Source organism: Pollicipes pollicipes, unplaced genomic scaffold, assembly GCF_011947565.3.
Source record: "Pollicipes pollicipes isolate AB1234 unplaced genomic scaffold, Ppol_2.1 Scaffold_4740;HRSCAF=5597_pilon_pilon_pilon, whole genome shotgun sequence".
NCBI lineage: Eukaryota > Metazoa > Arthropoda > Thecostraca > Pollicipedomorpha > Pollicipedidae > Pollicipes > Pollicipes pollicipes.
The window spans coordinates 31984451-32007363 of record NW_023596545.1 but is presented as its reverse complement, the minus strand read 5'-3'; the positions used below and the strand labels follow the sequence as shown (position 1 = coordinate 32007363).

The window sequence follows — 22913 nt, the reverse complement described above, 5'->3', positions numbered from 1 at the left end:
CACACATCACGTGCTTCCGAGCACACGAGACCCAGATGCCCTAGTCCCCAGATGAGGACATCTGAGTCTCGTGTACCCGGAAGCAAATGACCACCGCAGTCGGTGCGCCCGTGAACTGTAATCAACAAAGTCTCTCAGATGTGGACCCAAAGGCCGCAATTCCCCACCAAAAGCCAGCCAGTGTCATTTAATCCCAACGGCAACACACGTGAGCCTCGTTCCAACAGCGACGCCCCCGCTCCCCATGGCCGCTGACTTGTGGCTCTCCTTTTCAGGTGATTCCTAGTTAGCCGACGTCCCTCGGACAGCAATGCAGCGGACGCGAATGCATCAGACAGCGGGGTGCGGGAGCGAGCAGTGTGCACCACTGCCGCAACAACTATCCAATAGTGACCGGGGCCTGGTCCGACTGCGCGATGCACAGGCAAACCCTCTGTGAACCCACCACTGACGTGTGAATCCACCCCATTTATAGGTTTTCTGGAGCCTCACCCGCGAACCGTGTACGGACAATGTATTGTCGTTGAACTATGACGTTTATTTCCATGTAAATAGATCGACCACGGGACGATTGGTGCTGGCGAGTCTTGCTGGATGCGGCGTCCCCGTCCGGGGAGGCCGCGGTGCAGCACCGCTTCGAAGGAGGGCGCGACGCCGCCGTCCTTGGCGGCTGGACGTCGACGGCGCCGCGGCAGAGGCGAGGCGCCGCCGTCGGGCTCCGGCTCCGGCCTCGCGGCGGTCACTCTGCGCTGCTCGCGCCCGCAGGCGTCGTGTCCGGCGCGGCCGGCCGGCCACCGGCGGCGGCCCGGCCAGGCGCGGCCGGGCCGCCGTGGCCATCCGCGGCCGGCCGCGCCCCTGTCCTCTCGCTCCCGCGCGTCGCCACAACCGCCCGCCGGCCACAACATGTCACGCGCGCGCACTGGCCGCTCTCGCCCGGGCCGCTCTCACCCCGCTAGGCCGCCACCTACTGGCGGAGAACGGGACATCAGCGGTCATTCAGCGGAGACTCACCTGCATCGCGCCGCCGTCCGGCCCTGAAAATGGTTCACGGTCAGGCGCCCGCCGAGCCGGCCGCCCGGCGGCCGGCGGGCGAACGGCGTCAAACTAAGACGTACTCACCTGCTCGGGAACGATCGTCTGAACACACACACGCACACACTCACGCGCGCACGTGCTCAGGCGCGGAGGCTAGACTAATAAAATGAACCAGGAATTACAGTGCGGTGGGCGGCGACTGGTGTGCTGGGGCCTCCTATCGGGCGTCGCGCCGGTCGATCCTGGGCCGCGTGCTCAGACGGTCCACGGCAGACCCGCCCGGCCTGCGGCTAGCGGCGGCGCCGCTCGCGCGAGCCGGACCGGCTGCGGCTGCGGCTGCGGCGCGGAGCCGACGCCGCCGACGCCGCCTGGATGGCGTCCAGCCGCTTCTGGCGTTCGGCCATGCGCAGCCGGCGCTGGCGCTCCTTGTCGGCAATCTGCTCGGCCGTCAGCGGCAGCCAGTAGATGCACGGCGTCGCCTTGGTCTTGCGGAACAGGTCGTCCAGCAGCTTGGCCGGCGCCTCCTCCTTCTTGCCGCTTCTCTGTGGGAGCCGGAGAGATCAGCAGTTAGGAACCGAGCCACGTCGTTGCATATGACACTGCTGAGGGCCTCCACGCCTCAGCATGTCCCAACCGTTGTCGCGTCCTAGAGCCGTTGAAAGAAAGTGTCAACCGGACCTGAGTCAATGCAACATGTGGCGTAACTGGGCACATTTCGATACATTGGACCACAACTCCATTGTTCGCCGGTCACCACACTAATGTCCCCCTCCCCCACAAAGACTGTCCACCTTCCAAACTTGTCCATCAATACATCGTGCAACGCTAACGTGTCTGTTCATACGTCGATTTGGCGGCTCCTCGTGTGGATGTGAGTGACAACTCCACTACACCGGACGCCCGCGCATGACCAACTGCGGCGAGCACCGTCACCAACCCACCCTTTTTCTCTTCCTTCTCCTTGTCGGCGCTTCTGCTCCGCCTCCTCTTCCGCTCGGCCTCCTCCTCGCGCTCGCGGCGCCGCTGCTCGCGCTCGCGCTCCTTCTCGCCGGGACTGGTCTCGCCGATCTTGACGCGGTCCCACTCCCGCACCACCTCCCGCTGCCGGGCCAGAGCGCCAGACGCCAGTCAAAACCGCGCGGCCGCGCTGACGCCCCCCCCCCCCCCCCCCGCTCCGTCGCGGGGCGGTGAGACGAGGCGATGCGCGGACTACGGACAACAGACTAGCCCTGCACTTCCATCCGTCGACCTGACCGCTTGCGTGAAGCAGACCTGGGGAGGGGACCTATGGCGGGGACCGGAGTGAAGTACGGTATGGGAGGGACTTGACGCAAAACATGTATCATGCGGTGCGCAGATAAGCAATCTGCAGCTGACATGACTAGCGGCCAGGAGCAGCGTAACTACCGGGCGTCACGAGGTAAAATGTCATACGAAAAATTAGACGTAAAAACTAACTACTTCGGTTCGGTTTGGGCCTTGCATGGAATGAAAATGGTTAACGCAAAACAACTCGGTCACAGTAGAAAGCATGTATGGGCTGACTTACAAAACGGCGAGATTCCCAGTCAGCCGGCCCGCCCACGTCCAACAGCTCATACCGACGAACCATAGTTACCACCACTGAGCCTGCTGGGAGTCGTCTGCCGACGCCCCGAGACCCACACGCCACGCCCGAGACTGCCCCCGCCGACCGAGCGCCTCGCTTGCGCCGCTGGCCCGGCCACTAACCCGCTTCTCGCGCGCCGTCTCAGCGCGCTGCTCCTCCTGCTGGCGCGTGGCGAAGTACGGGTAGACCTTGAGCGGCTCGGTCTTGCGCGGGATCTGCTCGGTTTAGCGCCTTGTGGAAGTCCAACTCGTCGGCGGTAGAGTAGTCGACGAGCAGCTTCTTGGGGTTGGACGGCGGCCAGCGCACGCCGTGCAGCGCCGTCCGGGTCTCCACCGACTGTGCCTCCGTCTCGTACTGCGGGCGGGGGCGCGCCGGGCTCAGCGGTCTCCAAACTCGAACCGCCTGGCTCAGCAGTCTCCAAACCCGAGTCGCCGGGCTCAGCGGCCTCCAAACTCGAGCCACCGCGCTCGTGAGACCTATGGCCTACATCGTGAATCGGTAATCAAAGGGAGCCTGAATTCTACCAGGACTAGTCCCCGTGTGTATTGACGCGCTGGTCTCTCCAATTAAATTCACTCCTGTTGTGCCAAGTAGCAACCCGCCGATGACTGGGTGTGGAACAACGATAAACGCAAGCTCCCACACCGTGGGAAGTCCGCGGTATTTCCTATCGCATGAGACCACAGCCTTCCACGCCCTATACGTTCCGACACCATTCCACAAGCACGGACAAGCCTGTATTTAACCACATCACACTGGCTAAAAAGGACCACAAAAGCCCTGTTCCAGACCTCCCACGTCTCCCACCCACCTGGCAATAGCACTTGGACTTGATGTTGTCGATCCAGAAGTCTGTGATCTTGCCTGTCCTGGCCAGCAGCTCCTTGAGCTGATTGACGGTGAAGGGCCGCACCAGGTTTCGGATGAGGACGACGCTGGAGGCCTTGTGCCGGGCCGGCGACGGCTGGCGCTCCATGCGCGGCCCGCCGCGCCGGCTCCGCGCGGCCGCCTCCACCGCCGCGCACATCCTGGCGGAGACAGCACAGCGGTGGTCTGTCGGCTCCGGCGCCGACCGCGGGACGGACCGGTGGTCGCCGAGGGACTTCACGCCACACCCACCAACACACGCAAACATCACGACGCGTGGATACCGGAGGGCTGAGCGCCACATCAATACGCAGCTCGAGAGCACATGTGCGGGCATGGGCAGACGACAACAAGTGGCGTGGAGAACACGGAGCAAATCAAACGTCGTAGCGCAGGATCGCCCGACGGGCCACAAAGACGAGCGTTTCCAACACGCCGAATATGACGACGACGGGACAATTTGGACCTGAGCACACACGTCGGCAATGTCTTCCAGCCCAGCATAGTGGCTGACTGCCAGATGGAGGGCTCGGGGGCGTTCGGAGGCGGCCCCCACCCCTGTGACCGTCCCGGGCCCGGGCCCTGTGACGCCCGGGCCCTGGACCACATCGCCGGACCGGCGGGCCGGCACCGGACCGCCGCGCCGCCTCACCTGCGTTGACGGTGCGCTTGATAAGGGGCGGCGGCGCCGGGGCCCTCCTCCTGCGGCGGCGGCGTGACCGGCCGGCCGTTCTCGGCGGGCGCCGCCGGACTGCCGGCGCCGGCGGCATCGGCCGGCGACGGACTGCCCCGCTCGGCCCCCGGCGCCGGCTCAGAGTCCACCTCGCCCTCCGACGAGTCCGGCTCCAGCCGTACGTCGTCCGCAGGCAGCGGCTTCACGTCCGGCACCAGGTCCTGACGAGGCGGGGGGCGGCGCACAGGCCGTCAGTGCGCGTGGGGCCTCCACAAACCAGTTACATATTGGCGGCTCGCCAACCAGCCCTCTTCGCTAACGTGTTCCACCACAATTGGACAACTTACTACTGTCGAACATTTGCATTCATCAATATCACAAAATCCGAACGGATCTGGTGGTATTGATGAATGTCCAAAATTGTCCAACGCACACAATCCGAACTTCTGAGCCCCTTGGATGGAGTTTTCCGTCCGACAATTGAACGTCACGACAGCAAAAGCCTGCAAAGCCACGACAGAAAACTCCAATCGCCGCGCTTCATCCAGCACCACACAGACGACAGCCGGCGGAAGCAGCGCCGGACCGAAGCTTTGCCAACAAGGCAGCGCCGCAAGCGGCACCAGATCTCCCGAATCGCGCCGGGGGACAGGGGGCGCGGCGCCTCACCTTGAGCGAGTCGGTCGAGATGCTGACCACCTTCTTCTCGTCGGAGAGCTGCGTGCCCCAGCGACGGCGCCGCTTCTCGCCGGGGCCGGCGTCATTCTCCTTGTCCTCGCGCCGCTTGCGGTCCCGCCTCAGCGACACTGCCGGCGCCAGGTCGCGTCAGGCTAGAGGCCGGCCGCCCGCGCGGTGCGGGTCACTTCCGTCCACGCTCAAGCTCGCGACGAAGCCACACCAATGTCTCGGTACTACGCCACACTTAATAAAAGACCAGGAAAGTCTTGTTCATCCACGACAGCTGGCGCCTAGCACGTCCGCGGATCGAATTTACGAAAAGTTAGAACTTACGTCGCTTTGTGATTGTGTCTGTGACGACGCAGCGAAAAGCACAACGCCAGAGGCATTTCTTCCAAAGATTTGTTACAAACCGTTTGCGTTTGTAAGTTGTCATTTGAGCTTGCAAAGCACAACTTAAACTGTTCCAGGAACGCCACACACGTTGTAAAGTCGCAGTTGTAACACTCGGCGCCGCGCAATTTGTTGCCGGCAATCAGCGATGCTTCCAAGGTACATAAGAGGCGTGACCGTCCCACTTTCGGGCGTCCCATTCGCCCAACGTTGGCTTGACGTCGCTGGAGCCCTGGCCTAGCAAACAACGCGCCTGGCTCCGCGCCGTGCATTTTACAAACTGGATGTTTGCGATGACGATGATATATTTGCATTTTGTCAAAACTGACGGGCAAAACTGTTCTTTCCTCTTAAGCCGACAAATGTCATGTCATCAAAAAAAAAACTCGGTGTGGAATCAGAAAGCCAGACAAACAAAGCCATACTCATCCGGAATTTTGGTAATCTTGGGGGAATGAGGGAGGGGAGAGGGACGGAGACGCCCAGTTTGGTGAAAGCCCCGAGGGAAAAAATTCCCCAGGTTTCGAGCTGGGTCCGAATTTTTGGTTTTTGCCCTAGTTCCCTTTTATCCAGTTGTGCTAACGGACACGTTGATGAAAGGGCCCCGTGGACTGAGCTCTACGGAGACTTCTTACTTTTCCTGCACAGGCGGCGCCGGGGTGGGGCACAGGAGTGGGAGCAGGCCGTTCACAACATAACAATGTTGTTCGTAGAAGTTCCTCCGGCGATTTTTAAAATTTGCATGTAGGTTGGTAAATTTGTGATTTGCAGTTGTCATTCTCACATTTCCCTTCGTGGAACAAATTCTACAAAAACAGAGAACTCGAAAATTATCCCGCAAATGTACCATTAAATGTCTTTTTAAGGGAGGCTACAGGTGAGCCGACCGTCGTGCGCCTCATCCAAGCAGTCTCACCGAGCCGTCTGAAGGCGGGCGCAGGCGGGTCGGCAGCGGGCCGGCGGCGCACTGCTGGCGGCCGGCTCCGGCTCCCGCTCGGGCTCCCGCTCCGACTCCGGATCTGCTGCCGGCTCGGCTGCCTCGGGACTGCGCGGCGCGGCGGCCGGCGGCGCCTGCACGGGCGAGCGGCGGCGTCGGCCCGCCGGAGCCGCCTCGCCGTCGCTGGAGGTCGACCTGGCGGCGCCCCAGGCCGGTCAGCACGACCAGAGCGGGGCCGCGGCACGCGCCACCACTCGGGCTGGGCGAGCACGACGCTGATGCCAATAATTTGTTGTAAGGCCCACCCAGACCAATACACCCGCTCTGGGCGAACACAACGGAAAACGACTGATTCCGACCTCCGTCGGCATCCACCAGGGCTCTTGTAAAGTTACGTGCGTACAGCGGACACAACATGAATACGTTACCATGAGCGCAAACTGCAGTAAGCAGTCTGACATCCTTGTAAGTCAACACTATGGGCTGCAATCACAGGTAGGGAGCACCTGGGGTCCTAATGGCGGGCACACCAATACCTCAAAAATACAATAAAGTCAAAGCTGCTAAATGCACCCAGAGGAGCAGCAAGCTACGCCGACCAACGAAACATGTCGCCGCCGTCACGGTCTTAAAGTGCCAAATTCAAAAATACTATTCCAGTCAGATGGCTAGCTTTGTGTCAGCTCAGTGATGAGGCGGCACAGGCCGACGCGGAGCGCGGTGACGGTGACCGCTCTTGGTGCCGGGCGCCACGCTCCGCGCGGGGGGGATGGCGCGCGCGACGCCGTACCTGGCGCGGCCGGCCTTCTTGGGTGAGCGCCGCTCCGTCGCAGCGTCCCCAGCCGGCTCCGGCGCCGCCTCGGTGGGCTCCGGCCTGGAACAGGACGGCATGGCGTGGGTCACGGTCGCAGCCCGTCGGCCCGCTCACCAATATCAGCACGTGTGCGTGGGATAAGCGCGTTACATGCGTGTTCACGTCGCGTCCGCAGCTGGTGGAGTCCCCGCGGTCAGGCCATGATAGCAGAGCGGAAATGCCACTCTAATCAGGGTCTGTCTGAACGTAGCGATCCGCGGCGAATGCAAGGACCTGGCTGTTTGAAGTTTCGTTAAAACTAAGGTTAACACGCGCGCGGGTGGCCGGTTGGATACTATTCGCTCGGGTGAGGATGAGGGGTCAATTTGACCCCCACTGAGATCTCAGGAACTAAGAGAGCTAGAGACACTAAATTCACAGAGCGTGTTGACCTGTACAGGAACTCACTTAGGTCATAGTTTGAGGTTTCTAGGCCATGACCTTCGGGTCAAACAAGGTCAAATTATACCAAATCCCAGATTGGTCTCCAAACGGCCCATAGAACCCATGCAACTGTTTTAAGAAAGATGTCACACGCTCCGTCAAGGTCAATGACATTGTTTGACCTTTTAACACGCGCCCGGGTGGCCGGTTGGATACCCTTCGCTCGGGTGGAGGGGGTCAATTTGACCCCTCCCCCCTGGATCTCGGGAACTAAAAGAGCTAGAGACAAAATTCACAGGGTGTGTTGAACTGTACGTGAACTCACTTAGGTCAAAGTTTGAAGTTCCTAGGTCATGACTTTCGGGTCAGATAGGGTTAACCAAGGTCAAATTCCAGATTGGTCTTCAAAGGGCCCCCAAAAACCTAGGCAACTGTTCTAATCAAAATGTCACACGTTCGGTTAAGGTCAGTGACCTTGTTTTACCTTTTAAAGGTCATGATGGCCAAAACGATCTACGACTGTTTTGAGTTGTGCATTTAGATAAGCAACAAAGATAATGCTAGGCAGTATGCTCCTAAAAAACAAATGCTGACCTAGGTCATTTTAGGCAGTGACCTATTCTCACCTGTAAGAAGTCTATGGAAGGTGTATAATGCGGCTCCTGCTATCAATGTATTCGAAATAAGCACCAGAAGCCAACCCATACAGCAAGCCCAAGAGTAATAAAACAAGTTGGTTTTAACCTCGGTCTGACCTTCATACCTGACCTAAGTTAATGTTTTTTTATGCAATTGTTGTGTTGCCTAAGAAAGTATCTCAGAGATGCATCGCTTCATCTAACACTCTGCTGTTTGATAGGATTGAACGACTCCCTAGAACGTGCCTTTGCTGAAACCATGGCCTGCTTTGACCTGCCATAGGTCAGTGACCCTACAAGGTATATATAAATTTTTGATGTCAGATGATCCGCTAGTCAACTGTGTGCCATTGGGGCTTTACAAAATCAGCTGCTGAGGCTATGTGGCGTCGCCTGCCTCTCACCCTGGCAGGAAGGGCGCGCACCGCAGTCCGCTATTCAATTGTCTACAGCTATACAAAATTTGACGCGGCTACGTCGCGCCGTTCGGAAACCATTCCGGGAAAACCTCGGGGGGGGGGGGTCAATTTGACCTCCCCCCCCCCCCCCCACCCAAGCGTGTGTTCAAGAACCGCCAAGTCACTGATTAATCAGCGATCGAAGGAGCTCACCGTTTTTCTCCGGCACTTGTGTTGCGTTTCAGTTTTATCTTGCGCCGTTCCTCTTTCTTCAAAGGTTGTACTTCGTCAAGCTCTGTCCGGCTTGTTTTGACTGGCCCCTCGTCGGAATCTTTCGTGCGTTTGGTGTCGGACTTAGTATCTTCCTCGTCTTTGGCGTCACGCTTGTCCGCCGATTTCTTGGAGGTGGGGTCTCGTTCGCCCTGAAGAAGAAACAAATTAACTGACGTCAGTGGCAAACGGGCCAACACAGCGGTCGACACCGGCTCCATCCAACTACGGTGGTGAGGGAGGGGAATGGAAGAGAGGGGCCTCGACTCCAAGCTGAGGGGGCGCGTCCTCCGGGTGTTGGCATGGCAGCCGTACTTGCTGAAGGCCAGTGAGGGGTGAGCGAAGTGGGCGCGCATGCTTTAAAACGCCGCTCAACTGGGGCAACGGGCATTATGCATTGCCAGAAACGCCCATGGTTCACAGCAAGCACAATAGACACTTGCCTTACAAAATAGTAGTTTCCTTCACCACTTCGATGTCAGACCTCCATACCAAAGAGAAACCTGGATATGGAGGTCTAACATCAAACTTGAAGAAACATTACATCACTAATGATCAGATAAACAATGCCAAATAAGACAACCTGACTTTCGGGGACGCCACAAATCACGATATTACTCACAAATGCCGTTTCAGTGGGCCAGATCCAATTACACAAAGGCAAAATACCACCTCAGAATGCCTTGCGAATTGTTTGCAGCTAACAGCCCACAACCCGCGGCCACAAATCGCACAAACCCCCCGCCAGCGGACCCGCCCGACCCACCTCGGCCGGCTTGACGCGCCAGAAGTCGGCGTTCTCGCGCCACTCATCGTCGCGGGGCTCGTCACGGCCCGCGCGCGGCCGCTGGGGCTCGGAGCGCCGGTGCGGCCGGCGCCGCTCCTCGTCGCCCGAGCGGCGGCGCCGCTGGTCGCGCTCGTCGTCGCGCGAGCGGCGTCGGCGCCGCTCGTGGCGGCCGCCGCGCTCGGCCGAGTCGCGCTCGCCGCTGTCGCGCGAGCGGCGCCGACGCCGCTCCTCCGAGTCTCGCCGGTGGCGCCGGCGCTGCCCGCTCGGCAGAGTCGGCGCGCGACCGCCTGCGCTCGTCGCCGGCGTCGGCCGCCTTCTGTGGCTCCCTCTGAGACTCCTTCTCCTTCTCGGGATCTTTGTGAGCGGCCTTGCTCTTCTGGGACTCCTCGTCCTTCTGGGACTCCTCGTCCTTCTGGGACTCCTCGTCCTTCTGGGACTCCTCGTCCTTCTGGGACTCCTTGTCCTTTGTGGGTTCATCCTCAGCCTTATCGCTCAGAGACTTCTTATCCTTCTGGGACTCCTTGTCCCTCTGAGACTCCTTGTTCTTCTGCGACTCCTCGTCTCCCTTGCCGGGGGGCTTCGCTGGGCCTGAGCCTTCTGCTGTGGGGTCAGACCGACGCCTCCCCAGGCTTTTCTCCGGCGGCTGGTCATGGTCCGACGTGACAGATGTACTGTCTGTTCCCGTCACTTCTGGCTCTGTAACGCCAGACTCATCCTTGTTTATCGACTTCTTTTCCTTAACTTGTTGCACATCTCCTCCAACCGTAGTGGGCGAAATTTTCTGCGGTACCTCGTCTTTCTTGGAGGGCCCCTCCTTTTTTGCCTCGCTTTCGGAGACTTTTCCCGTCTCTCCGGAGCGAGCTTTTCCCCCATCATCAGCTGATTCTTTAGCCTCATCATTCTTCTCTGCATCTCGCTTTCCTGAGTGTTTCCTTTCCCTCCTCTCAGTCCTTCTCACGTCCTTTTCATCCACTTTAGTGCGATCGGACTCCTTTCTTTCTTCTGTTTTCTCCTTTTCCTCTCTCCTACGTTCCTCTTTCCTTTCCTTTCGCTCCTCCTCCTTCTTCCGCTCGGCCTCCTTTCGCGATTTCCTCTCGGCATCCTTTTCTTCTTCTCTTTTCCGCTCATATTCTCTTCTTTCTTTCCTTTCAGCCTCTTTCAATAACTCTTTCTTTCGTTCCGCCTCCTTCCTTTCACGTCTTTCAGCCTCTTTCTTTTCCGCCTCTCGCCTGTGCTCAGCCTCTTCCTTTTCCTTTTTTCGCGCTTCTTTTTCCTGTTCCCTTTTCCGTTCGGCTTCCTTCCGTTCACGCCTTTCCACCTCTTTCCTCTCTTCATCCTCCCTCCGCCCGGCCTCTTTCTTTTCTCGTCTTTCCATCTCTTTCTTTTCCTCCTCTCTCTTCCGTTCCTTTTCCTCCTCCGCCTCCTTTCTGTCCTCATCTTTTTTACGCTCCCTTCTCTCTGCTTCCCTCTCCTCGTTCCTCTTGCGCTCATTTCGCTCCGCTTCCTTTCTCTGTTCTTCCCGCTTCTTTTCCATCTCCTTGCTCTCTATCTGTTCTGCCTGTTCCTTGCTTTCCCGCCTTTTCCGTTCAGCCTCCTCCACCTTCCCCTTCTCCGCCCGTTCCTCCGTCTCGCCGGCAGCGGGTTTCTCCTGCACATCACCGTCGCCTCCGTCAGCCAGCGTCCGTCTGGCCGCCGCCGGCCGACCGCCGGCCTCCTCCTCCGGCTGGGGGTCCTGCCGCTCGGCGGCGCTGTCGTCAGTGGAGGGCCGCGGGCCGCGCCGGCTCCGCCGCGGCGGCGGCGGCGGCGGCTCCGGCTCGTCGCCGTCCGTGTCTGTGGAGGCGGTGTGGCGGCGCGTGCGGCGGCCGGCCGGCGCCGCCGGTGGCGACGCGCCGCCGTCCGGCTCGGCCGCCTCCGAAGGCCGGGCCTTGCGCGGCGACGTCTGTGGCACACGATGTACAGTTAGCTGCGTAGGCCTGACGGGAGACATGGGGACATCGCCGTCACCACCACCTGCGATGCAATTCGGACCATGAGACTTGTGTTCAAAATCCGTCCATAGCGCAACGTTGAGAAAGCTCGATAGCCTCCATTGCACACTAGAGCGGGACATGCCTAATGCCACAACATTAAAAGCCTCATCACTAATAGGTGTTTGTAGGTCACGTTTGCACATATCCTGGGAGCTGTGTGTAGAAGCAAAACATAAAACAGCATGAAATGAGGGCTCCTCAAAGAAAATATTGTATAGCATTGACTATCTATCGATAATTAGGTATCCCATACGACAATATCGTGTCAGCCTACCTTTTCTTCGGGTTCTGGCTTTTTAAACGTTTGGTCGCGTTGCTCCGACGATCCTCCTGGAACAAAAAGCCCATCCTTAATCCACCTGACACAGCTGCTTACAGAAACCACTCTAAGACATTAAAATTTACACACAGCACACACAAACTGTATCCAGCAAAGCGAATAGTGGCAACGCCACCTTCAGACATCACACCGCCTTGCAGCCTTCTGCCCGCATCGGCGCGCCAGCCGGCAGTGCGTGCTCACCTCTGGTGGGGCGCCGCTCGCGGGCCGTGTCCACCTCCTCTTCCTCCTGGCTGTCGGCGCTCTCCGACTGGGACCCGCGCTGTCCGTCACCTGGCCGACACGCACACTGTCAATACCGTCACCCAGCCAGACATGGCGAGCAATGAGTAAAGAACGCTTAAAATTACTTCCACAATTAGATCACCTGTCTAGCTTCTGTTAGTTCATTCCAATCACACTTATCAACTACTTCCATTCAGTGGGTAGAATTCATGGAACCTAGTGAGGACGGCCCAGGCATCCGATGACCTGGTTTAGAACGGCGAAGACCATTGTGGCATGCAGGCGAAGAAGCCGAAAATGTGATACTCTGTTCGCTTTCCAACCACGAAACACAACACAACGCCCCACGAAGTCTCGCTCAGGGGATGCATCTAAGACGCCCCAGCCACACGTGGTAACTCGCTAGAACCCCGCCGGTCTAACTCCACGGCAACGCCTTGAAACACGAATGCACATCATGCAAATGTGAAGCGAAAGCATCCCCGCAAGCCGTCAGCCTTGGTCGTCCCCAGTGCGTCCGCATGCATGTCGTAAGTGCGGCACGGCCCGGTTGATTAAAAGCCTGACAGCCCCACCTTCCACCTTACGGCGGGCCTCACGCTGTTGGATGAGCTGCGCCTGCTGCTTCTCTAGGTATTGCTTGATGAAGTCATTGCCAGCCAAGGCTCCCTCATTCCTCAACTGGAATGAGACAGACGCAGTTACCGACGTTGTCCATCAGGATATCCGGCGTTAACTTCAGGTACACACTTCAACGTAACATCGCATTACTTCGAGGTACAGCAGCTAAATAGGCATAACTATTTCAACAGAACAGATGAGCAAATACACCAAGAGACAATAAGTAGCAGCATTCAGACTAAGGGTGTATTCGCAGCACGCCGAGAATGTGCTTTTCTATGTGACGTCCTGAAGGATTCCTACCGGACGATTTCACAGCGCGACACCAATTCTTTCCGCGTTTGAGATCGCATTGCCGTGACAAGAGCTGCGCATGCCCGGTATAAAAAATAAGTGACACATACCAGTCACACTGAAGTAGCAAAGCCATAATGCAGGGACTATGCCACCTTCGGAGCATATCTATAAGGCATGCTCGCATGCTCTGGTAAACCCCTTGAACCTGGATTTAAGCCCAGTTAATCTATTTTCGAGCCCAAATAACCCAGTCAACACTTCAGAGCGGCGCTGGAGTCATTTTACTTTAAGTAGAACCAGATGTCATTCCGCGAATGGACATGGACTCTCCACGAATTGCGTGCGACGTTCACTACATTACAATTCATGGTCGTTTTGGATCCCAATTGAATTTCGTTCACAGTTATTCAGGGAAATTACATTACAAGTAAATTTATCATGACTGGAGCTTTCCGACGTAGTCAGCTGTTGAGGCGTCGCTATGGCGTCGCCTGTTTCTCACTCTGTTTGGAACAGCGGGCACCGCGGGGAATCGAACCGCGTACCTCTGATTCTGACGACATTCTGAACACCTTGGGAATACTTAATTTTCTGTGGTCACCCATGGGCCTGGTTTCAACCGGGTTTGAGAGTGACGAGACAATGAAGCAACTGCTGGCGATGAATACGTGAGCAAGTTGACTGATGATGTTTTCGACTCAGACGCCAGCTTTCTGGGCCAAGCCGAGCAGGTGCGGCCGCCCTCGAGCACCACCCCCAGCGTCACATCACGTTGCGGGCGGACACACTCATCATCGCCTCCGACAGGGTCAGCCACTGCAGCTACAGCGCATCCCGGGATGGGAAGACAGCGGGCTCATGACAGCTGTACGCTTCTGCTGGGTTCCCAGTACCGGACATGCCCACTCTCCGGTGGCTCATGGGCCTGGTCATTCAGTCGGCTGATTTCCCGGCGGTGATCTCCACGACGGCTGAACGTGCCCAAGGACCCGCTCAGACCATTACTGGCATCTCGCTGAACTCCTGATCACCAGGCCACGTTAAACAGGATCAAGTGGGCTCTCGCGTCCTCACCGTCCCTGACTCAATGTGCACGAGCGCTACTGGTGCGCTGCTAACCGACGCTGCCCGTCTCTAAGGCCTTAGATTTGCTCTAGAGCAGTGGAATGAAAACCAGCGAAAGGTGGTGTAATGTGGATCCTGTCCCCCGACCAATGCTGGATCATTCACTGCCAAAACACTTCAAAAAAACACTGCACGTATTTTTTGTAGAATTTGCCAGCTAATGATCTCATTTTTGAATAACTTTCCCTTCCAAAAAGTGTTTCCAGCTCTCATGCAAGTTACTGCACATTAATATCATGCCGTGTTGATTTTATGAGCTAATGACCTCATATTTGGATATCTTCATCCCCTAAAAAGTGGTTCAGGTTCTCATATCATTCAACCCCAATGATACTGGCCAATAAGTGCATTGCAAACATCAATCCAGCAGCACCGGGTACAAATCCCAGAGCATGCACATTGTTTTGCAGGCAGGGATGGCCTGTCTCCAGGAACTGGATGGCACAAGTTAGGTGGGGGGTTCAGGGAACATATAGCAAACCTGACAATTATACCTAGCAACTAAACTAAACCAAAAGCCACCTATGCAAACCCTTCAGAATAAATCTAACCTAGGTTTGAATGAAAAGCATTAGAAGAAGGGACAACTCTTTTAACCATGAAGCCTGCCAGTAATATTGTTTTCAGCACATTACACCAGTGTCTGAAACTTGGGTGCTTCTTGGTATTTTAAGCCCCAATACATTTTGTTCTCCACAAATATACACTGGAATGGATGTAAAAATTGTTCTCCGTGGGCGACGTCAGATGAAGGCAAGCTGTTACTGAAACCTCGACAGCATCGCGAGCCACTCTCACACGATTAAACGAGGGACACTGTTCGCGGGTTAGAGCCGAATCTCTCTACCATTTCACACAATATTTCCTCGCAATGCACTCAGTGTCCAGGTCTGCTGCAGCTCACCAGCACACGTTAAACCCACCTACCGTCCAACGACACCGACGCCCTCAGACGCCGGGTCCGAGCCCGCACTCAAAGCGTCACGCTTCAACGTTTCTCGATTATACGTAAAAATCATCGTAACACTACAAATTGTTACTTAAGTATATGATGTCACACTAGCATAAATATAGGGTGAATTAATTATATATTGATGAACAATTTTATAATTCTTTTCAAAAGGCACCCTTATTAAAACTGCTTTTGAAGCTATCAAAAATTGGCATTGAATAGAAGGTAAATGGTGGCGTCAAACACCATCCCAGACGCTCGCCTGGGCACGCGGAAAACCAACGCTCCGCGAGTCTCCGGCTCCTGCGGAGGAATTAGCATTGGAGAAAAGGCATATTCTTTGCCAAGAAATCCGCATGGAATACATGATTAAAGTGAATAAAAAAGCATGAATTTTTCCTTGTGATCTACAGAGCATCGCCACAGCATCATGATGTCACCATAAAGCTGAAGCAGGGTTTCTTGTTCTCTGTTGAGCAGACCTTTTGGCTTTGTATTTAGATGATTATTTGTTTTTTAAGATCTGCCTTTTCTTTGAGTGGGGTCTTGCCAATAAATCTTTTTAGAATGTCATTAAGGTCCTAAGAACACAATATACAAACCAATAAATAAATTACAGTGGCTCAGTCTTTGAAGACTGCTATTTAGTGCATACCATTTATGTAGCCTTCTGACCTTGTTTGCAAGAGCTGCGTGTGGAGCAGTGATAGCGCGACTGGTTGGTGGTATAGATAGAGGCAATGCATAATTTATCTCAGTCATGCGGAGCACTGATAGCGCAACTGGTTGGTAGGAAGGATAAAGGCAAGACATAAATTCACCTCAGTGTCGTGCACTGAGAGAAATATGGTATCAGACTCATAGCTGGTGAGTAGATGTAATGATGCTAACTTTGTACAGCTGGATTACCCTCTGAGGAAATGATTCCTCTGCCCCTGCTGTGTTGGACTCCAAGGCCTGATCACGAAGCAGCCTGACATCCCAGGTGTAGTTTTGTACATAACTTTGTGGAGCAGGTGAGCAGAGAACTCTTCCATGCGAAGTAAATGTTGCAAACTATGTTCTCCCTGATTTTGACCAAGCTTCTTCCTAAAGTTGGGGAGGGGCTAGCATCCTATACAACTACAATCCCCCCTGCAACCCATTGTCCCCTTGGCATCAATGGTCAAATTTCATGGATTCTTGTTACCTTGGCCCCCTACATTTTTATGGTTCTTGATGCTGCTTAATGTGCAGTAATGTTAGTAATGTTGTGACTGCACACAGCAATGGCATCGGTATCACAGGTGCTGTGTTTGCTGTGGTCAGATGTTCAATATCATAATTAGTTAAGTTCCAAGGTAAGAGTATAGATCACCTGTTTTAAATTAATTATGTTCCGCCTTAAAAACAACGATTGATGTACGATGTTCTTTTGTAACATGAGGTAGGAAAGTACACCCTGACCAAGGATTCTGCACATCCGGCAAGCATTTTATGTGACAAAGATTGTGGGTGACAGTGAATAAAATCTCTATGGTTAAGGGCAGCTAGGCAACAAGAGGCAATGACAGTATGCCAATGATAATGATAAGATAGGAGAAAGCATGCAATATTTACATGATCATTTTACTCCAGCCCAGATGTTGCTCCAACTCCAGTGACTTTATCAATGATGTGGGTTTGTGCACATATTACTGTGATGAACTTACACTGATGTTGGGTGCCTGGTCTTCTTCACTGCTAGCACTTCTTTCTCGCTCTTTCTCCAAATGGACATGCTGCAAAAGACAATGTGTTATGTCAGTTCAAAGGTCTTAGGGCCATGAGCCAATTTCATGATGACAAGACAATGTCCACAACTATGGTTGTAAGTGAAGACCTAGGGACCATTCAAACTGTAAGCATTTTGAGCACATGAGACTGACATCACAATTTGGGTGTAAACAAGCTGCACATTACAACCAGTGGTCTTTGACAAAACCTGTACAATGTCCGAGTTAAATAATCCCCAGAACATCCATTGCAAGAGATGCCACACAAACAACAAGTTTGAATAGTGCTACAATGGATGCTACAATTTTGACCTGAAGCAGCCTGGCCCAGCAGCCAACTGTCCAGCTTCCAGCAACTTTTATATCAAAGACGTAAGCATATGTGCTTCTAGTGCACCAAAAAACACAAAACTGTTTGAATCTCTGAACACTCTGATGGCAATGGCCACATGACCACTCCGCACACGATTAGGAACGTTTATGATACCCACATCTACCGAGTTCAAACAGTAGCTTTCAAAATTTTCGCGGACTGACCTCAGTTTACCTAACATTGGAGCTATCGGATGTCACTAAGTTGTGGAAATAGTGAAAATAGAATGTTGAGACATAGAAATACAGCTTTTCTACTCAATTTTCGCATCAAAGTCCGCATGTACAAAGCGCCACTAACGCCACCAATCCCAAAACTTTCGAATATCTCACCGCGCGAAGCCGCTCCAACAATTCTTTCTTTGTGCCAGACTTAGACAAGTTTCTTTTGTCTAACTCATCCTTTAAATCTATCACACGCAGTGCCGATAGTGGCTTCCCGTCTATTTCTAGGTCCGCGTCCATCGCGGCAGCACAGCACGCGCGCTCCGTGGACGCTTACCATTTTGGGTAGAGATGCACAAAACGCGCACAAAACATGGAAACCAATGCCACTTATTTTCTGAAAACTGAAAAAAATCACAATTTTCGTCTAAATATGAAAGAATAAAATACTTTGATAGCAAACCGAGACTTGTCTTGCATGATATTACTACATTTGCGTTTAATATTCATTCCATTCACCCAAAGCCAGTTTGTCTTTACAGTTCGCAACTCTAACGATGTGTATTTTGTATGCGACAAATACGGGGTTATCGTGACGTTATGCGTAGGACTGTTGTACGTGTATACGGCTTTGGTTGTATTATATTTACGGAGTCGGTTTTGTGGAATGATTAAATCGCAAATTATTTTTAACGGGGTGAGACGCTCGTGGATATACCGCATTTGAACCGCCTCTTCGAAGCGTAACTACAAGACGTCGCGGCATGCGATAGCCGTAGCTGTACGGCATCATCTCAACGCACTTAGTAAGCATTATTCTAATTTTTCGTTGTTGATTACGTCTGTAGGAACAATTGGCACACATCTTTGCTCATCACCACAGTTGTCATAAAATATTGCCAATTTTGGTAGATGCTGTGCAGTTTCTTCAAACTACTGAGGTGTGCATCACCCTAGTTCAGAAACTGGAGCTTAGATCAGGAGCTTAGTCCCTTAGAACCAAAAATGCAGATTGCCTTTGAAGCCTGCTGGTTGGTCAGAGGCCTGTAGATGCTGACATTATCCTGAAATGTGACCAGCTTCCTCCTTTAATGCTACCCAAACACCTCCAAGATCAAGGTGAGGTCATGAGGCAGTCTCCCATGATGATCCTAGCCTGAGTCACTGACTGTCTATAGCCAATTGAGGTGGTATACTGTGGTCTCATCCCAGACAAACAATGTGGGGAGAGCAAAGTGTTGTTGGACATGGAGGCATGTAGTTACACTTGTTGCCTACTTGTGAAATGATCTCTTCTCAGGATAAATCATTGTCACTTGTGGCACTCCGCATCTTCACAGATGATGAAAGAAATCATGTGGCATGTACATTCCAGGGTATGGTCAGTTTGAAGAACTCAGATGTGCTAAGCAGAAAGAAGGCTGTGTTGGTTGGGTTCATGTTGAGGGAATTGCTGACATAACAATTAAATGTAGCAAGGTATCCTCTGCCAGGATTTAACATGCTCTCAGGTGGAGGTGGTCAAATTGACTCCCTAAAGGTTTTTCCAGAATGGTTTCTGAATGACGAGGCATAGACACACCAAAATTTGCATAGCTGTAGACAGTTGAATAGCAGATTGCTTGTCATCAAAAATTTAGATATACCTTATAAGATTGCTGACCTATGGCAGGTCAAAGTTAGGCCATGGTTTCAGTGAGGGCAGTTTCTGGGGAATCATCCAATCTGATACAATAACAGAGTGTTTGACAAAGCCATACATCTCTGAGATGCCTTCTTAGCCACCACAAATATTGAATGAGCAAATTATGCTGACCTAAGGACAGGTATGAAGGTCTGACCAAGGTCACAACCAAGCTGATTTATTATTCTAGGGCTTGCTGTATGGGATAGTTTGTGGTGCTCATTTCAAATTTATTGACAGCAGGAACGACATGATATATCTTCCATTGACTTCTTAGGGGTCCGAAAAGGTCATTGACCTAAGACAACCCAGGTCAACATTTTGTTTTAGGAACATGCTGCCTGGAGTAATCTTTGGTGCTTATTCAAATGCAAAACTCAAAGCAGTCTTGCATGATTTTGGTCACCATAACCTTCTAAAGGTAAAAAAGGTCACTGACCTCAAATGGGTTTTGACCTTTTTGTTAGAAACAGTCACCCAGGCTCTGGGGGCACTTTGGAGACCAACCTGGAATTTGACCTTGTTTGACCTTATTTGACCTGAATGTCATGACCTAGGAAGCTCAAACTTTGACCTAAGTGAGCTCATGTACAGATCAAGACACCCTGCAAATTTAGTGTCTCTAGCTGTCTTAGTTCCTGATATCTCAGGGGGGAGTCAAACTGACCCCCCCCCCCCCCTGCCACCCGAGCGGAGGGTATCTAGCTGGCCACCCGGGCACGTGTTAAGGTTAGCAAACTAGTATAACAAATGAAGTTTAGAAGTTTGATATCGCCAGCAGTTGATAACAAACCACAATGTGGAATTCCATGTCAAAGATGGTCAGGATTATGTTCCTGAAAATACTGAATAGAACAGGGTTGATGAATAGGGTCTGTTTGTATTCTGTGATATACACAAATGAATTGGGTTAAGGAATCTGAGAGGTGTCCCATACCATGCACATTTGGTCATTGGGGTGTCTGTCAAACCAGTTGGGGCTCACACTGTGCATTGTAGTTGTAGCTTGCATGAAATGGCATAAAATGGCTGAGTGATGGACATAGCAAATGCCCCACCCAAATCAATGATGTCACTGCATGTTGGCCTTTGTCATTGTCAATTGGTGGGAATCCAGCAGATGTGTCAAACAGTTCCCTGGTTTGAATGGGTGAGGCTGTAATTGCATTGTGAACTGGTTAAAACATGGTTGTTAACAGGATTACAAGAATTGCATGCTTGTGAAAGCATGTAAAACTTGTAAAAGTTTGTAATTTTTTAAAAATTTGTAAAAGTTTGTAAAAGCTTGTAAAGGATGCTCACGATATCACTCACCTCAGAATTTGTGAACATTCAACATTCAACAAGCTGAAGAACTGGTATGTGTGTCAAATCTAGACATCAATGGATCCATTGGTGATGACATGTCATGGCCCTTGACCTCTGACCTTCTGCTTCGTGTCTGATTGCAGCAGATGGCCATGCCCTGCAGCTAGATGGTTGTGCTGTGACCTGACAGCTGTCCCCAGCCCACTCTGCCCCCTTGCGGGCCCATGTCGGCGCCGGCCGAGGCACGGCGGGTGATCCGACCGAGCGCCGAGGAGCTGTGCCGCGTGAGGCGTGACCTGCCCTGCCCGGAGCCCGGCTGCGGCCGCGTGTTCCCGCACTCGTCGGCGCTGCGCTTCCACGTGACGCGGTTGCACCGGCGCCAGCCGATCGCGCGGGTGGCGCCCGCCGCGCCCGCCGTCTACGTCTGCCCCGAGCCGGTCTGCATGGGCACGAGCAGCGCGCGCAAGACAGAGTTCGCCACGCTCAAGCGACTCAAACAGGTTTGTGGCGAATGAGAGAGATGGAGGGAGAAACGGGGGAGGGCGGGGGGGGGGGGGGGATACGTGCTGTGACGCGCTGCAGGTCGCGCCGATGCGCGGTCAGAGGCTCGGCTCGGCGAGGCGGGGCGCTGCTGTAGCCACGCCCTCTGAGGCCCAGTTGTAAGTGGACTGACGTCCAGAGCTCGGCATGTCACGCCATCTTTCATGAAACAAACACTTCCTCAGAGTGCACCGGAAGAACAACGCTGATATGTGTCATTAAGAGGAGAACGAAAAACCGTCTTTGTTCACAATGCCAAAGATCAACAGGTGCTCTTGTCATTGTCGAAATCCTGTCGTCTTCGACCGTGACCCCGGCCCGTCCCGGCAGCACTACCTGAAGGTGCACGCGCCGCGCCCGCTCCTCTGCCCGCTGTGCCGGGTGGCCTCGTTCGCCAGCGAGCCGCTGCTGCGCGCGCACCGTCGCAGCTGCGGCGCCGAGCACGCCTGCGGCTGCGGCGCCCAGTTCGCGCACCTGGTGACGCTGCGCCGACACGCGGCGCGCCATGGCCACACGCCCGTGGCCACGTCCGGGTAAGTGCGCGCACGGGCGCTCGCTCGCTGAGTGAAGCCGAGTGTGGCTGCACTTGATGTGGTCTGTGGGGAGTCTTAGGACGTGGTTTTGTTTCGTGTTTGCCATGAGTGTTATCTGTGTTGTGAAGATCTGATGAGCTTGGACTTGTTGCAGCTTGCGAAATGACATTTGTTATACTTTTCAGACCCGCACGTTTGGTTGGCACTTAGTTTGAAAAGCGTCCCAAAGCTGGCTCCTGGCTCACCATCCGCTTTTGATATGGATTGCGACCTGACTTTTATAAACAGCGAGGCGAGAATAGCTGATGCGCGGTAGACAGTTCCTGCATTACCTGATTTCGATGACGACGTGAGTGTGAAAAAACTGATACGTCCATCGCTGAATGCGCCTTCCCCATGTTTTGTACGCCTGATAAGCGACCCCATGCCCGTCCACGCTGTCGTCGTCAGTTGCTCACTGCATCGCCCGCTGCACTGGCTGGCGGCCGCTGCGGCCCAGCGTCGCAGGCTTCAGGGTCCCAAATGACCGGCTGCCGCTGTCCGCAGCCGCTGGACCGCCGAGCAGCCGGACGGCCGTCCGGCCGGTCTGCGCCCGTTGGCGCCAAAGCCGTGCGACGCGCTTCACCTGCACCTGCTGGCGTCGATCGCGCTGGCCAGCGGGCCGGCGCGCGCCGCCTGCAGCACGCGCGAGGCCAGCACGCAGACGGTTGGCCGGCGCGCGGCGCGCGGCGGCCGCTGCAGCGGCACGCAGACGCGGCTGACGAGCGGCGGCCCTCGGTGCCGCCGCTCGGCCGGCTCGCAGTGCGCGCCACCGTCGCCGCCCACCGCCCGTGCCTCGCAGACGGAGGCGACGCCGCGGCTCTGGCAGCTGCGTGCGCCGAGCGGCGCGCCGGCCGTGCAGCTGCTGTGGGCGCTGCCGCCGCGGCCCGACGCCGAGGCGCTGGGCCGCGCACTGGCCAGCTGCCAGACGCAGACCGAGGCGCCGGGCATCCCGGGACAGCTGCTCTGGCCGCCGCTGCCGCTGCCGGCCGCGGCGGCGGCCGTGCCGGCAGGCGTGACGCTGGACCTCACGGCGGACGTCGGGGTGGATGATGAAACAGTGGTGGATATTCAGGCAGAGGTGGAGGCGGACGTGGCAGCAGGGGCGGCGGCAGGCGCGGGCCAGGACATGGTCCCGGTCGTGACTTGTGACTCCCCGCGCCAGGACCAGCTGCTGGGCTGCCCGCCACCGCCGCCGCCGCCGGCGCCGATGCCGCCGGCCGCCGGCTCGCAGACGGACGCCGACACGCTGTCGGCGCAGACACAGACGCAGGACCCGTTCGACGTCATCAAGCACCTGTTGCGCTCGGACGAGGAGCAGCTGCTGTTCCCCGAGCTCTCGGAGCTCTCGGGCACCGACATCCAGACGCAGACGCCCTGGCTGACGGACGACTCGCAGACGCAGA

The 22913-nt window shown here is 54.9% G+C and overlaps 1 protein-coding gene across 1 annotated transcript; it reads right to left on the bottom strand.

Annotated features, from left to right (window-relative positions):
- Positions 1–875: 875 nt before the first annotated feature.
- On the bottom strand, positions 876–17724 carry LOC119098211 (apoptotic chromatin condensation inducer in the nucleus). The gene is made up of 17 exons (XM_037221138.1): positions 17572–17724; positions 16804–16872; positions 12693–12798; positions 12076–12165; positions 11827–11882; positions 11339–11461; positions 9827–11170; positions 9502–9597; positions 8679–8887; positions 6983–7066; positions 6172–6179; positions 4854–4990; positions 4334–4405; positions 3456–3641; positions 2876–2998; positions 2767–2841; positions 876–1577 (listed from the first exon to the last, which is right to left on the bottom strand). The coding sequence occupies exons 1-17, from the start codon at positions 17701–17703 to the stop codon at positions 1326–1328; spliced, it is 3162 nt and encodes a 1053-aa protein (XP_037077033.1). The 5' UTR covers positions 17704–17724; the 3' UTR covers positions 876–1325.
- Between the last annotated feature and the right edge of the window lie 5189 nt (positions 17725–22913).

Bases quoted from the DNA above. Each gene is read 5' to 3' on its own strand.
- LOC119098211 (XM_037221138.1), bottom strand. From the start codon at position 17,703: ATGGACGCGGACCTAGAAATAGACGGGAAGCCACTATCGGCACTGCGT. The intron at 7,067-8,678 runs GTGAGCTCCTTC...GTCCTGTTCCAG, and splicing joins ACAAGTGCCGGAGAAAAACG to GCCGGAGCCCACCGAGGCGG. The intron at 2,842-2,875 runs GCGCTAAACCGA...CGCAAGACCGAG, and splicing joins ACGAGTTGGACTTCCACAAG to CCGCTCAAGGTCTACCCGTA.